Genomic DNA, 13,708 nt, shown 5'->3' with positions numbered 1-13,708 from the left:
CCTTCCTATTTGCTTCCTGGGTTGAAGTTGCTTCTTTTACTGCCTATGGAAGTAGCTAGCATAGCACCAGCTGTCCAGGGAATAGGGGTGGTACTCCATCCCTCCAGGACTATATATCAATGGATTCACACCATTTCGGCGAAACATATCGTTCAACCCGGAAACCGTAGCAAAACATGCCCCAGTTAAACTGCAACTCCCGCGGGAAAGTGACTTAAAGTGACTCGTCATTCACAGGAGTTTACGCTGTTTTTGCTAACTCCCTAGTAGTTATATTCCAATTATTTTGCAGCAATGGTTCGGACTTGTGCTTTTGACGGCTGTAGAAGCACCACCGGACTGCATTCTTTCCCTGCAGACCCTCATATGGCTAGGAAATGGTTGCAGATGGCAGGACGGTCACTCGATCGGGACACCGCTGCTATGTACATTTGCAATCGGCATTTTTCACGGGAGTGCTATTCTAACTACACAGAGGTTGAATTGGGGTTTGTGTCAACCCGCCATCTTCGCCTCACTCCTTCTGCGGTTCCAAACCCTGCAAACTTTCTACCCATTCCTACCCCAGTGAGTGTGCGACCTGTGGAACGTATCATAGCTGACGCTAGTGCTAACTAACAGTAAACTAGCTAACGTTGTTGTCCTTTAACTATCCAAAATGTTTGTGCTGAAAACAGTATTTGTTCATTATTATGTCCATACTAGGATGTGAACGTTGTCATAATGTGATGCGAACGAACACTGATTTTGACGTTTGCCATAATGCTGTCATTGTAACGTTACCAATAATACTGTCATTCTTGCTATGCAAAACACCGTTACTCTGCCTATTTCATAAACGACATACGCTCGTTTCCAGAGTCGTGTTTTCAAAGAGGCTGCATGTCAGACTGCATGTAAAGGCGACCCCGGAGTGAAAGAAACTGCGTGTCAAACATGTCCAGTGGGTCTGCATCATGCCGCTGTACAAGTTAATGTGAAGCCCTTCAGGAGAAGTAAGGGTGAGTGTCTACCTCGCTGTATTGGTTACATTTGTTGGTGGGATATTCTCAGTTGCTCAGTATATGTATGTATGTGTGTGTGTGTGTGTGTGTGTGTGTGTGACTGTAGTGGTTATTTCTATTCATTTCCCTGATTCTGCTAAACGTGTGTGTGTGATTGAAGAGATGTGTATAGCAAAGTCCTTATGACGTCGCCTTCCACACTCTTTACTGTACTGGTGCCATGTGTGCAGTCATCTGATGTGTATAATTGAGTTGTTGTGTGCGTCTCTGTTGCCGGTAGAATTTCCTCTGCAATTGAAAGGTGGATTGTGTTATTATTCTTGTTTACCTAACAGGCACCCAGGCCAGGCCCAGGCGTGCAGTGTGTGCCGAGGACTCAAGCTCCCACCTTGAGGGGAATGAGAGTAGCACTGATGGGGAAAGGTATTTCTGTTTTATTGCATTATATCACTGTAGCATTGAAGCCTGTATATTGACTCTTGTTTCCCTGTTTGTGTGATTGAGTGACAGTGTGTGTGTGTGTGTGTGTGTGTGATTGAGTGACAGCGTGTGTGTGTGTGTGTGTGTGTGATTGAGTGACAGCGTGTGTGTGTGTGTGTGTGTGTGTGTGTGATTGAGTGACACTGTGTGTGTGTGTGTGTGTGTGTGTGATTGAGTGACACTGTGTGTGTGTGTGTGTGTGTGTGTGTGTGTGTGTGTGTGTGCGCGTGTGTGTGTTTTCTCCCTCTTATGTCTTGGAACATGTCAATCAGTTATTGTAGGGTTTTGATTGGGGGAGGTGAGTGAGGTGTCCAGGAGGGAATGATCAGGGCATTCGAAAGGTCAGTCGTTGATATGGGGAGGGGTATGGGTTTGAATTAAATGTACATAATTGTGCCCCCACCCTCTCTTGGACTTGCCATGCCTCAGTTCCGGTAGCTCCGGCTCCTGGCAGTACCCATGCCACCCTGGTCCCCTACAACGCTAATATACCTCTGAGGATGTGTCGTCACCCTGGTCCCCTGCCACGCTAACTTCTGACCTCTGAGGATGGGTCGTCTCTTTGTACTCCACGTTTATCTTCAGAGGTCTATGCCTGTTTCAGGGGATTCTGCGGGTGAAAAGTCCTCCTACATCTCAGTAGAGCCCTCTGTCGACTAGGGACCTTACGACTCTGGGGATGTGTGTCTGTGTGTGTGTGTGTCTGTGTCTGTGTGTCTGTGTGTGTGTGTGCGCGTGTATTCAAGTGCTCGATGCAATTAACCACTGAATCTCACCGGTGATGGTGAGACTCTGATTCTCTTATTTTGTGCTCCTTGTTAGTGCAGACGAGGTGGTCGTGAAGTTGGAGTGCCTGCTACAGCTGTTCCAGAAGTGCTTAGCGTGCTGCAGTGAGTGCAGCATCAGTACGGAGCGTGACGGCTGGTTCTTCTACGTCACGCAGAAGTGTCAGCAGTGCCACTACAGCAGGAACTGGGTCAGCCACCCGACCGACCAGATCATCAGAGACCCAGCAGACAGTCAGGAGGTGAGGCTCCACTGCTAACGTGCACATGCTGGACCAGCGAGCCTGAGGATTCACATTTAGAAAACAATTAGATTGAGTGTTGTTGTCTTTCTGAAAAGGGAGGCGATATGCAAGGCTGATCGCAAGGCTGTGTTTTTAGGTCTTAGGACAATACCACCAACATTTCTTTAATATCTTCCGTTTTGTTTGTGCTGGTATATTTTGTTCGTTTTAAGCATATAATAATTGCTTAGGTGTCCAATCATGTTCAGTCGTCATCAACACTTCATGTCATGTCATAAGAATGAAAACACACACACACACACACACACACACACACACACACACACACACACACACACACACACACAAGATGTCTTTTGGTGAAGAATGGAAACAAAATCCAGTGATGGGGGGGGGGATAATGTCAAGGGAATGGCTGCTCTGACAGCAAGTTTCAAGTCAATTGATGGAAGATTGCCCCAGATATGAACGTACTTCCTGTTTGGCGCCTAAACGGCTGATTTCAATTGCCTGTAATGGACAAGCCGACAGTGGTACAGGAGGTAGAGAAGTCGTTTAGTAATCAGAAGGTTGCTAGTTCGATTCCCTGTCGAAGCGTCCTTGAGCAAGACACTGAACCCCTAATTGCTCCTGATGTGCAGTGTGCCATCAGTATAATGTAAAAATGTGTATACATCCTTGTAAGTCGCTTTGGATAAAAGCGTCTGCTAAATGACTAAATGAAAATGTTAAAATAACTGATCTGATATCTTCAGGCACAGATTGTCCTTGCTTTACTTCCTGTAAACATCATCTTCATCTTTGAACAACAGCAATCAAAGTCTTTTTTTAATTTGTGCTGCAAAGGTTGTGGAGACAGTGATCACGTGTTTCGGGGACACAGATGAGGAATCGGCAGAGGAAGAGGTCTGTGTTCCTGGCTCTCGCCACTATTCTGAAACATTATTATAAAAAGTACAACCTGGTTTGTTCAATAGATATTGTAGGTATGTGTCGTCTGAGGTGGTTGCCTTAGATGAGGTGTCATTACAGTCAGTAACAGAATTCATCACTACGTATCACATGGTCATTTATGACAGGGGTTCCCAACCTTTTCGACTCCGAGGCCCAACTTGTCGTATTTGTAACAGGTCAGGGCCCAACAGACCCCCCACTGATTTTAGCTAATCTATATTCCATTAGGCTAATTTAATCTATCTATAATTCATTAATTCTAATTAATAAGCGACTCTAGATATTGCATCAAAATTGTATTGTGTACCAGAAAACAACATAAGCATTTTTAGTCAAAATGTTATGACATTATAATTACATCACATATGTTATTGTTGTATAATCACCTATTACCTTATTATGGCATTATGACTAACAATTTATTTTTGTACTTTTTGTAAATATAATGACAGTTCATGTTTTGGTTCTGTGCAGGGGGATGATGTTGTGACGGTCATATATGATGGCTCAGACGACAGCATGGATGGCCAGAGACAAACCAGCGTAGAGGATAAAGATGACCCTTCTTCCTCTGGGGAGGGTATGCCAGTCGAGGAGGAAGAGGAAGATGAGCAGGCAGAGGATGAGAGCGATGACGAGTGGGTCATTAAGTCTGAGGAGGCTTGGAGTCCGTCTGGAGGTGAGGGTTCCGCTGCGGGATCTAAGCCCGAGGCCAGCAAGGAGCCTGAGCTTGAGCCTCCCATGGTGTGGTGCAGTAATTGCAATGCAGATTTCACACGCAGCTGCTACGGACTGCGCCACAGACGGATCTACGGCTGCCTTCAGTGTGGCACCAAAGATGGTGCCCAGAGGGACACCGGGAACCAAGAGTCCAACACCAGTAACAACCAGGACACCACCAGTAACAACCAGGACACCACCACCACCACCAGTAACAACCAGGACACCACCACCAGTAGCAACCAGGACACCATCACCAGCAGCAACCAGGACACCATCACCAGTAGCAACCAGGACACCACCACCACCACCACCAGCAGCAGCAGCAACCAGGAGCATGGGGCACTGAACTTCCAGGAGCTGGCTGTGTGCTTCGGTGATCTAGACAGCTTCCAGAAGCACGCCCGACAGTGTCACGGCATCAAGCAATTCCGGGAGCCCTGCCCGGACTGTGGCAAGTTCATCACCATGAAGAACAAGGTGAGCGGGGGACTCCCACACACCTGCGAGCACAAGGCCAGACCCAACTCATGCCTCGTCTGCGGGAAAGGATTCCGCAGTCAGAAGGGACTTCTGAAACACATGACCTGGGTCCACAAGGGGAAACCCAACATAGTGCGCTGCAACTACTGCCTCAAGCGCTTCACTTTCCGGAAACAGAAAATCGAGCACGAGAAGATCCATCAGAACGAGGAACTGAAGTTCTCCTGCACGCACTGCCCGCTGCGGTTCCCAGACTGCTACAGTCGTAGCGCGCACAGAAAGACACACCGGGTTTTCAACACTTTTGTTTGCAAGGTCTGTGACCGTCCCTTCACACAGGCCTATAGCCTGGAGCGGCACATGGCCATCCACCGGGGCCTGAAGCCCTACGCCTGTGAGCTGTGTGACCGCACCTTCAACCAATCAGGGCACCTCAAGTCCCACATGCGCGTCCACACAGGGGAGAAACCCTTCAAGTGCCAGGACTGTGGGCAGTGCTTCAACCACAACGTCAGCCTCAAGAACCACATGCAGCGCAAACATAAACCCAGAGATGAAGAGTGGGCGTGGGGTGAGGAGGGGTAGGAAGATGGAGGGTGACTTGACCACACGCTCAGGGCCTGGTTGATAAGGACTGAATGACCACACGCTCAGGGCCTGGTGGATAAGGACTGAATGACCACACGCTCAGGGCCTGGTGGATAAGGACTGAATGACCACACGCTCAGGGCCTGGTGGATAAGGACTGAATGACCACACGCTCAGGGCCTGGTGGATAAGGACTGAATGACCACACGCTCAGGGCCTGGTGGATAAGGACTGAATGACCACACGCTCAGGGCCTGGTGGATAAGGACTGAATGACCACACGCTCAGGGCCTGGTTGATAAGGACTGAATGACCACACACTCAGGGCCTGGTGGATAAGGACTGAATGAATGCTATGTGCCTGAACGGGGAAGAGCAGGGCTCTCCACGCTGTGCCTGTGAATGAGCGGATTAGACTGAGGAAAGGTGCCCTGCAGTAGATCTGGGTCAGGCTGTCTGCAGGAGCATTGAAGGCACTGGTCTCATGTGGACTGGATGTATATTAACATCTCTGTCTGGGAACAGCCGTGGTTGAATGTGGACTGGATGTATATTAACATCTCTGTCTGGGAACAGCCGTGGTTGAATGTGGACTGGATGTATATTAACATCTCTGTCTGGGAACAGCACTGGTTGAATGTGGACTGGATGTATATTAACATCTCTGTCTGGGAACAGCACTGGTTGAATGTGGACTGCCTGCTGTCTGTGTGAGGGGTAGTAGTATTCTGACTGAAGGGGGAGGAGTCATGAATCAGTGCTGCAGTGGAAGGCCACAATCAGCTCCACATACGGGGCAACAGTGGTACAGGAGGTAGAGAAGTCATTTAGTAATCAGAAGGTTGCTATTTCGATTCCCTGTCGAAGTGTCCTTGAGCAAGACACTGAACCCCTAATTGCTCCTGATGTGCAGTGTGCCATCAGTGTAAATGTTGTAAGTCGCTTTGGATAAAAGCGTCTGCTAAATGACTGAATGTAAATGTAAATGTAATGGGCTCAACAGCTGTGACTTTTGTAAGGAGAAGAAATAGACATTAAAAATCACGCTCTCGTTCTCATTCCTTTCATTGTCCCTGGGTTTATCCTAATGGATTAATGTAACAGCTGTTATAACACACCCCGGTGGGTGTACAGAAAACATGGCTACGTTTTGCTCCTTTGAGGTCTAGGTGTCCCTCCATTCACAGCACGGCACCTCTGGACCACCTATGAATGGATTCCAACCAAAGCACCCACACCTCACTGTCCCAAACCCCACCCACACCCCCACTGTCTCAAACCCCACCCCCACTGTCTCAAACCCCACCCACACCCCCACTGTCTCAAACCCCACCCACACTGTCTCAAACCCCACCCATACCTCACTGTCTCAAACCCCACCCACACTGTCTCAAACCCCACCCACACCTCCACTGTCTCAAACCCCACCCACACTGTCTCAAACCCCACCCACACCTCCACTGTCTCAAACCCCACCCCCACTGTCTCAAACCCCACCCACACCTCACCGTCCCAAACCCCACCCCCACCTCCACTGTCTCAAACCCCACCCACACCCCGACTGTCTCAAACCCCACCCACACCTCCACCGTCCCAAACCCCACCCATACCTCACTGTCTCAAACCCCACCTACACCCCGACTGTCTCAAACCCCACCCACACCTCCACCGTCCCAAACCCCATCCACACCTCCACTGTCTCAAACCCCACCCACACCTCCACTGTCTCAAACCCCACCCATACCTCACTGTCTCAAACCCCACCCACACTGTCTCAAACCCCACTCACACCCCCACTGTTTCAACCAAATATCTTCTTATCAGCCATTGTAACATTTTAATTCTTCTGTCCTGAGTATAAGGGGTGTCATCCCTTAAGCCCCACCCCTTCATGAATATCACATGACCTCTGAGACGGGAAGGCTCCGTGCCAGGTCACCCAGGGGGAGTTGGTTAATAGATAACAGCTGTGAGCAACTGTCTCACTGGCAATTATTAAATTGAATTCTTGTAAGTTGTTGTTTTATATTTTGTTCATTGTACTTACATTTTTGACCCAAAAAAAAACATTTGAAAAAAGTCCTGATTTTTCCCTGTAACTTGACTTGTTGGAGAATCCGGATCATTGAGGCAAGGTATAATTATCAATGAATTATATGGTGGTTGATTGTTTGGGATATTTCTGTGATCATTTACACTCATAATTTACATTGATTAAAAACAAGTAAAATCTCACAAGCGTCACTTACCAGATGGTGTCCAAAGGAGACCTTGACGCGCCGTCCTGGCTTCATATTGCTGATGACAGTCGGTCTATGGCTTTTCCATAGGTAGTAGGACGACAGTCACTTTACAGAAATGGGACTTGTATTGTATCGTGTCCGTCTGTCGCATAATATGGTATTACTGATGCCAAAGAGCAATGACATGAACTATGTCAGCCCCATGAGCGTCGAGCCACACAAAACAATACATCTGCCGTCCGCATTTGCGTCTGAAGCCGTCAGGAGCACACTAAACCACTATCGGGCAGAGTAAAAAAGCAATGTACTCAGTCCAATTACAGCATGTCGGACTGACATGTCGGCTCCTTCAAGAGTCACAGTACTTCAGCCGAAATGGACATTAGGCGATAGAGCTAACAATATTTGGGATCGGTTAAGATCAGCTAGTAAGTAATACAATGTGTATTGAGAAATGTAGACTTAAAAAATCGACTGGAACTGAGTTAAGCGACAGTTTGCGTTCTCAGTGCACTGCCGCCATACACTGAATTGAGGTTTGAATACTATTGGGACTATTGAAAATAAAATAAATAAAAAATCAATTCTATTTGCCAGATCAATCTTTCTTTGAAATGTCAAAACAGCTTTGGTCATGGATTGTGTTCCAGGTGCTAAACTCAGTGGGCTAGTAAATGTCAACCCACATGTTGCCACTAAATCCACCCTTTTTTCTGCATATTCCCTGCATTTTAAAAGAACGTGTTTAAGTCTCAATTTCCCCACAGCAAAAACATGCCCCAGACCGCTGTTTTCTTATTAAGCAAAGACCACTATTTAGGCTTGCATGTGTTAACAAGGTTCCCTCTTGCCAACTCCTCCTTTTGTGAATTTACCTCCTTTTGAATGTTGTATAACTGTCTTCCTTTTTCTTCCTTATCCCATATTTCATATGCCTGATCTTCATTCATTATTCCTAACTATAGGATGCACTAAAGAAGAATGTTTTTAAGTCTAGACTTAAACATGGAAAGGCTATCTGCTTCTCGGATGGCGACTGGAAGATTATTCTTCACGAGGAGGCTTCCTATTTGTCCTATTACAAGACCTGCACCTGGGAATAAAGACAGTGTTATCTTAAACTACAATAGAATAAGTGAGAATGAATGCTGAAGTCCCATTTATCTCAGCACAACAGGACACAAACACTTCCATGACACAATATTTCGTTTATTTTGAACATAAACAGGAATGTAAAGTCAACTGAAAACGGTGTCTTGATACAAAACAGCAGGTTGAGGGTTCACAACAGTCCACCTCAGCCTAGCTAAGGAAACAATACCTAGTTCTGACTAGCCCCTCACCATTGGACTAATATTAAAATGATGTCCTTAGGACCAAGTTCTCATACTTAGTTCTTAAAGACATTCCAAGCCACAGTCCCTAAAACATGAACAGGAGTTGAGAAAAGTATCTTGGCAGTCCTTAGGACCAAGTTATCATGCTTAGTTCCTAAAGTCTTTATAAATTCTCATACTTATTTCTAGAACAGGAGTTGAGAAGAATCTTGTCAGCATGACAAACATAACTTCATCTTTAGTGCAGAGCCCATTCAGTCCTATGTCCTCAACCCTAACCTCCAGACACTAGAATGGAAACCTGAGATCAAGTTAGTTTTTGTTCCACTTTCGGTCATTGTACACCCCCCTTTCTTCATCTTCCTCGCCCCAAATGTGTGTGTGTGCGTGTGTGTGTGGCGGGGCAGTACAGATAGGTGTGTGTGTGTGTGAGACGGGGCAGTACAGATGGGTGTGTGTGTGTGTGTGTGTGTGACGGGGCAGTACAGATGGGTGTGGGGGAGGCTGAAGGCTGAGACTAGGAGAGAGATAGACCTGCTAACTAACCCACCTTACAGAAACAGTTGTCCTCAACTCAACCTCAACACAGCCTTAAACAATGGAACACGAACACACACACACACACACACACACACACACACAGGAGGAGACTTGGGCAGTGCTACCATGGCTTCATCCAGTAGTGGATCTTCACATGTGTCAGGACAAACAGAAACAATGTGGAGGCAGTAGTACCTGGATCAAATGTCTCGTCATGAAAAAACTGAACACAACTTTACAGAACTTGAATTGGGCACAAAACAAAATTCAAAAGGAATAATGACCAAATTTCGATCATGTGTGTCAACAGCACGTATTCATCATAGTCGTCGCCAATCTCCTCTGTCTCCCCCTCACCTTCAGGTCCGTGGCGGCGCTGCATGTGGTTCTTGAGGCTGACGTTGTGGTTGAAGCACTGCCCACAGTCCTGGCACTTGAAGGGTTTCTGCCCTGTGTGGACGCGCATGTGGGACTTGAGGTGCCCTGATTGGTTGAAGGAGCGGTCGCACAACTCACAGGCAGGTATGCACCACCTCGTGTCTCTTGAGGTTATCGGCATTGTCACAAACTTTGCAGAAGAACCTGCCATGTTTCCAGTGAGTTTTCCGGTGAGCGCTCCGACTGTAGCGGTCCGCAAATCGCTTGCGGCAGTCGGGGCAGCGGTACTTCAGCCTCTCCTCCAAGTGGATCTTTTCATGCTCCAGCTTGTCTTCCTGAAACCTGAATGTCTTGTAGCAGTATCGGCAGGGCAGCGCATGGCCCTCGGTGTGCACCTGAGAGTGCAGGTGCAGCCCTGATGGACTGGTGAAGCACCTGCCGCAGGTGAGACAGGAGAACGGCTTGATTTTGTGATCGCAGACGTGCGAACACCTGCTGTCCAGTCCGATGAGAAATTTCCCACAGTCTGGGCAGAGCTCGCGTTTAAAACCATGGGACTGCTCCACATGACTCTGTAGACTGTACAGGTCGCTGAAATAGATGGCAAACATTGGAATGTTATGCGTCTCCTTGGAGACTGTTTCCTCTTGGTGGCAGCTGTTGGAGGACTCCAGTTGGGAAGTAGTGTTACTGTCCTGGTCACTGCTGCTGGTGTCTTCTTGGCCTTCAGTTGTGGTGACTCCTTGGGCGCTGCTGTTCACAGAACCCTGTTCTTTGCTGCTGCTCAACTCACTAACATCATAACTAGCAGTGGGGGCTTTGGGATTGTCCATGTTTTGGGTTTCTTGGCCATCTGTGCAGGCAGGACCTTGGTGGTCTTCCCTGTAGCCGCACTGAACACAGCAGTAGAGCTGACGGTGGTCCTGCTCGGAACAGCAGGTGCTGGACTCCTCCCCACAGTCACGGCACCACGCCATCATGAAAGGACGGTCCTCCTCCTCCTCCTCCTCTGAACCAGACTCCTTGTCAGACGTCTGCATGAATCCTTCAATACTTGGAGCCCACTCATCGTCACTGCCATTCCTTTTCCTCTTTGACTTCGGTTCCTCCTCCATATCTATGTCGATGCCTTCACATGACCGTTCCACTGACTCCTCTGCTGCCTATATGAAACATACAGTGGTTTAAATCATCTGCCAGTGAGAGAAGGAGCATACAGTTTTCCAAAACGTACACATTAGTCTTTAATAATACATACTCTACTTTAATAATACATACTCTCCTCTAATACTATTTAATAATACATACTCTCCTTTAATACTCTTGCATTATTCAACGCAAACAGTCACAACACCTTAGTAACAATGTACAGCAACAATATCTTTGGCTCTCACACACACACACACCACTATCAATGTACAGAAACAATGTCTTTGGCACACACACACACACACACACACACACACACACACACACACACACACACACCACTGTCATGTATTCCTATCTCCACCCCCCCTTATGTGCCGTGGTTCTGCTTAAGGTTCCTTCCTGACTAACAGAGAGTTTTTCCTTGCCCCTGTTGCTATTGTGCTTGCACTAAGGGGGTCCAGTGGGCCCAGGCTCTGTAAAGCGCGTTGAGACAATTTAATTGTTCTGGTGCTATATAAATAAAATTGAATGTACAGCAACAGTACACTAAGTTTACATGATGGTATCAATTCGAATCTAGCTTTATTTGGACAATGCTATTTTTTGGGGCAACTGCTATTATCCTAATATATATGGCAGTGAATAAATCGAATCATTGGCCGAAAGCATGCCATATCCCGGTGCGATAGGTGGTGCTGTTTTCATTACAACTAGTGGTGATACAGCCATTTCCGCTTGACCTCTTCACAACTACCACCACCACCAACAACAACAACAACAACAGAGAAAGTTGGCAAACGGAGAGCAAGGTGAAGCTACGTCCCTCTACATTTCGTGCATGATGACAATAGGAGTACTGCGAATGCAAACGGCGCTATTGGTTAGATTGATAATAAGACGCCGCCGCAGAAGGATCATGGAGAATTTTATACAAACCAACAATATGTTGTTGCACTCTGCCGGTGATGGCGGTGGTTGATGATGATGATGATGTTGTGGTGGTGAGAATGTGTTTGGTTGAGGTTGAATGTTATCCATTCTCTGCATCAGCTTCTCAACCATACGGTCAGTTCTCTGGAGGATGCTGGCGATCAACCGCTCCTCCCGGGCCTCACTTCTTTTCATGTGCTCCTTCCACTCTTGATTCATGACTTGCATCTGGTTCAGAAGCACATCAATGTCTCTCGTTCGCCTTGACTGCTGGGTCCTTGTCCCTTAAAGAAACAGCAGGTATAAAGTCAGTTGTATCCCTACCGATTAGGCATGTGGCCGTAACCATCTTGACACCAACTGTTTGTTAGACGACACAGGATGAGTGGATGCATCGCATGAAGATTCTTTGTGATGCCCATATGTTGATGCAGTTATAATATTGCAGAACTTACCAGGTAGATCGGCTGTAATTGCAGTAGACAGTGGAGCACTTGAAGGCAGTGGAGTGCAAGCTGGAGTCGACCTAACTGAGGAGGATCCAGGCGAGGCTCCAGGTGAGGCTCCGAGTAGCGTGGTCTCGGTCTCTTCCGGGTCCATTGTAGTATCTATAAGATGGTAACAGCACAAAACGTTCATGATCAAAGTACACTTTATTACGTTTGTAACTAGCTTTCATCCTAAATTGAATTCCTTGCAAGTTAGGGGGAGGGTCAACTACACGTTAACACACATTTGCTCAAACAACGGGACAGCTAGCATGTGGCATCCATGTTAGCTTTGGGGTTGTTTACATTTTATGATTGTACCTTTTATGATTGTACCATTTTATGATTGTACCATCGTCGGTTTAATTCCGCAAGTTAGGGGAAGGTACACGTGTTTCAACACATTTAGCACTGCTAACACGTTCCTCAAAGACAACGGGCCAGCTACCAAGTGGCACCCATGTTAGTTTCGAAAGTTAGGGTTAGCAAGTGGGACCCAGGTTAGCCTTATTTTTTCTGATTGTAATTTGTTTTCACCGTCGGTCTAATTCCTTGCAAGTTAGGGGGAAGGTCTACTACAGGTTTCAACACTAGCTCAGACAATGGACCAGCTGACAAGCGGCACCCAGGTTAGCTTTAGAGAACGACTTACGTTTTATGATTGTACCTTGTTTTCATCGTCGGTTTAATTCCTCGCAAGTTATGGGAAGGTACACATGTTTCAACACATATTTAGCACTGCTAACACGTCTCACAAACACTATGGGTCAGCTAGCATGTGGTATCTAGCACTTGTTTTAGTGTGATGCAACTGAAATGAACTTACCCATGGTAGTTGGCAACTGAACACCCGAATCTACGCCGTTGTGCTCGACTAGGGACAGAGGTCGGCTCCCAAGAAGTTCATCAAGGACATCGTAGAACGGGAAACCACGGCCACTTGTTCCATTGTCCCGTTTAGCCTGGAAGTACGCCTTCTTCAGATTCTTCCAGCGAATCCTGACCTGTTCATGGGTCCTGGGAAAGCCGGCTTCCACCATCTTCAGTGCCACTTTTTTAAATAATTCGCCATTTCTGGTCTTCCTCCCATCCATGAACTTTAGGATGTTCATCTCCTTCAGTTGATTGAGCATTAATCGCGTCTGTTCATCTGTCCAGAAATGCGTGTTGCCTCTTGGGTTGTCCATCACGCTGTTTGTTTGTTTCTGTCTGGCCAGCACCCGACAACTAGCAGCTTTCAGTGAGCAACGATAGTCAAATGAGCTCGAGTAACTTCCGGTACCGATTTTTCAAAATAAAAGTCCCTTATTAGCCCCGTGTTTCTTAAACTGTCAGAAATATTAATTTCATGGTTAAATCAAAATGGGTTAAAAACGACTCA

At 46.9% G+C, this 13,708-nt stretch overlaps 2 protein-coding genes and 1 long non-coding RNA gene across 3 annotated transcripts; 2 read left to right on the top strand and 1 right to left on the bottom strand.

Annotated features, from left to right (window-relative positions):
* The first annotated feature begins 818 nt into the window (after positions 1 to 818).
* LOC116219660 lies at positions 819 to 2,503 on the top strand. The gene is made up of 3 exons (XR_004163270.1): positions 819 to 1,001; positions 1,340 to 1,427; positions 2,307 to 2,503. It is a non-coding gene; the product is annotated as an uncharacterized LOC116219660 (long non-coding RNA).
* Positions 2,504 to 3,263: 760 nt separating this feature from the next.
* On the top strand, positions 3,264 to 6,116 carry LOC105903823 (zinc finger protein 184-like). Its single transcript, XM_012831621.3, has 2 exons — positions 3,264 to 3,420; positions 3,943 to 6,116. Exon 2 carries the CDS (start codon positions 3,988 to 3,990, stop codon positions 5,254 to 5,256), a length of 1,269 nt encoding a protein of 422 aa, XP_012687075.2. The 5' UTR covers positions 3,264 to 3,420; positions 3,943 to 3,987; the 3' UTR covers positions 5,257 to 6,116.
* A 3,686-nt stretch (positions 6,117 to 9,802) lies between these two features.
* Positions 9,803 to 13,708, bottom strand: LOC116219473 (zinc finger protein interacting with ribonucleoprotein K-like). The gene is made up of 4 exons (XM_031562753.2): positions 13,154 to 13,708; positions 12,295 to 12,447; positions 11,846 to 12,123; positions 9,803 to 10,920 (listed from the first exon to the last, which is right to left on the bottom strand). Exons 1-4 carry the CDS (start codon positions 13,512 to 13,514, stop codon positions 9,892 to 9,894), a joined length of 1,821 nt encoding a protein of 606 aa, XP_031418613.1. The 5' UTR covers positions 13,515 to 13,708; the 3' UTR covers positions 9,803 to 9,891.

The sequence above is a fragment of the Clupea harengus genome, chromosome 25 (assembly GCF_900700415.2).
Source record: "Clupea harengus chromosome 25, Ch_v2.0.2, whole genome shotgun sequence".
Classification (NCBI taxonomy): Eukaryota; Metazoa; Chordata; class Actinopteri; order Clupeiformes; family Clupeidae; genus Clupea; species Clupea harengus.
This window is presented reverse-complemented; position numbering and strand designations above follow the sequence as displayed.

Coding starts and splice junctions, on each gene's coding strand:
- LOC105903823 (XM_012831621.3), top strand. CDS start 3,988: ATGGATGGCCAGAGACAAACCAGCGTAGAGGATAAAGATGACCCTTCT.
- LOC116219473 (XM_031562753.2), bottom strand. CDS start 13,514: ATGGACAACCCAAGAGGCAACACGCATTTCTGGACAGATGAACAGACG. Junction 12,124..12,294: donor AATTACAGCCGATCTACCTG/GTAAGTTCTGCA, acceptor TGTTTCTTTAAG/GGACAAGGACCCAGCAGTCA. Junction 10,921..11,845: donor AGTGCAACAACATATTGTTG/GTTTGTATAAAA, acceptor TGTTTCATATAG/GCAGCAGAGGAGTCAGTGGA.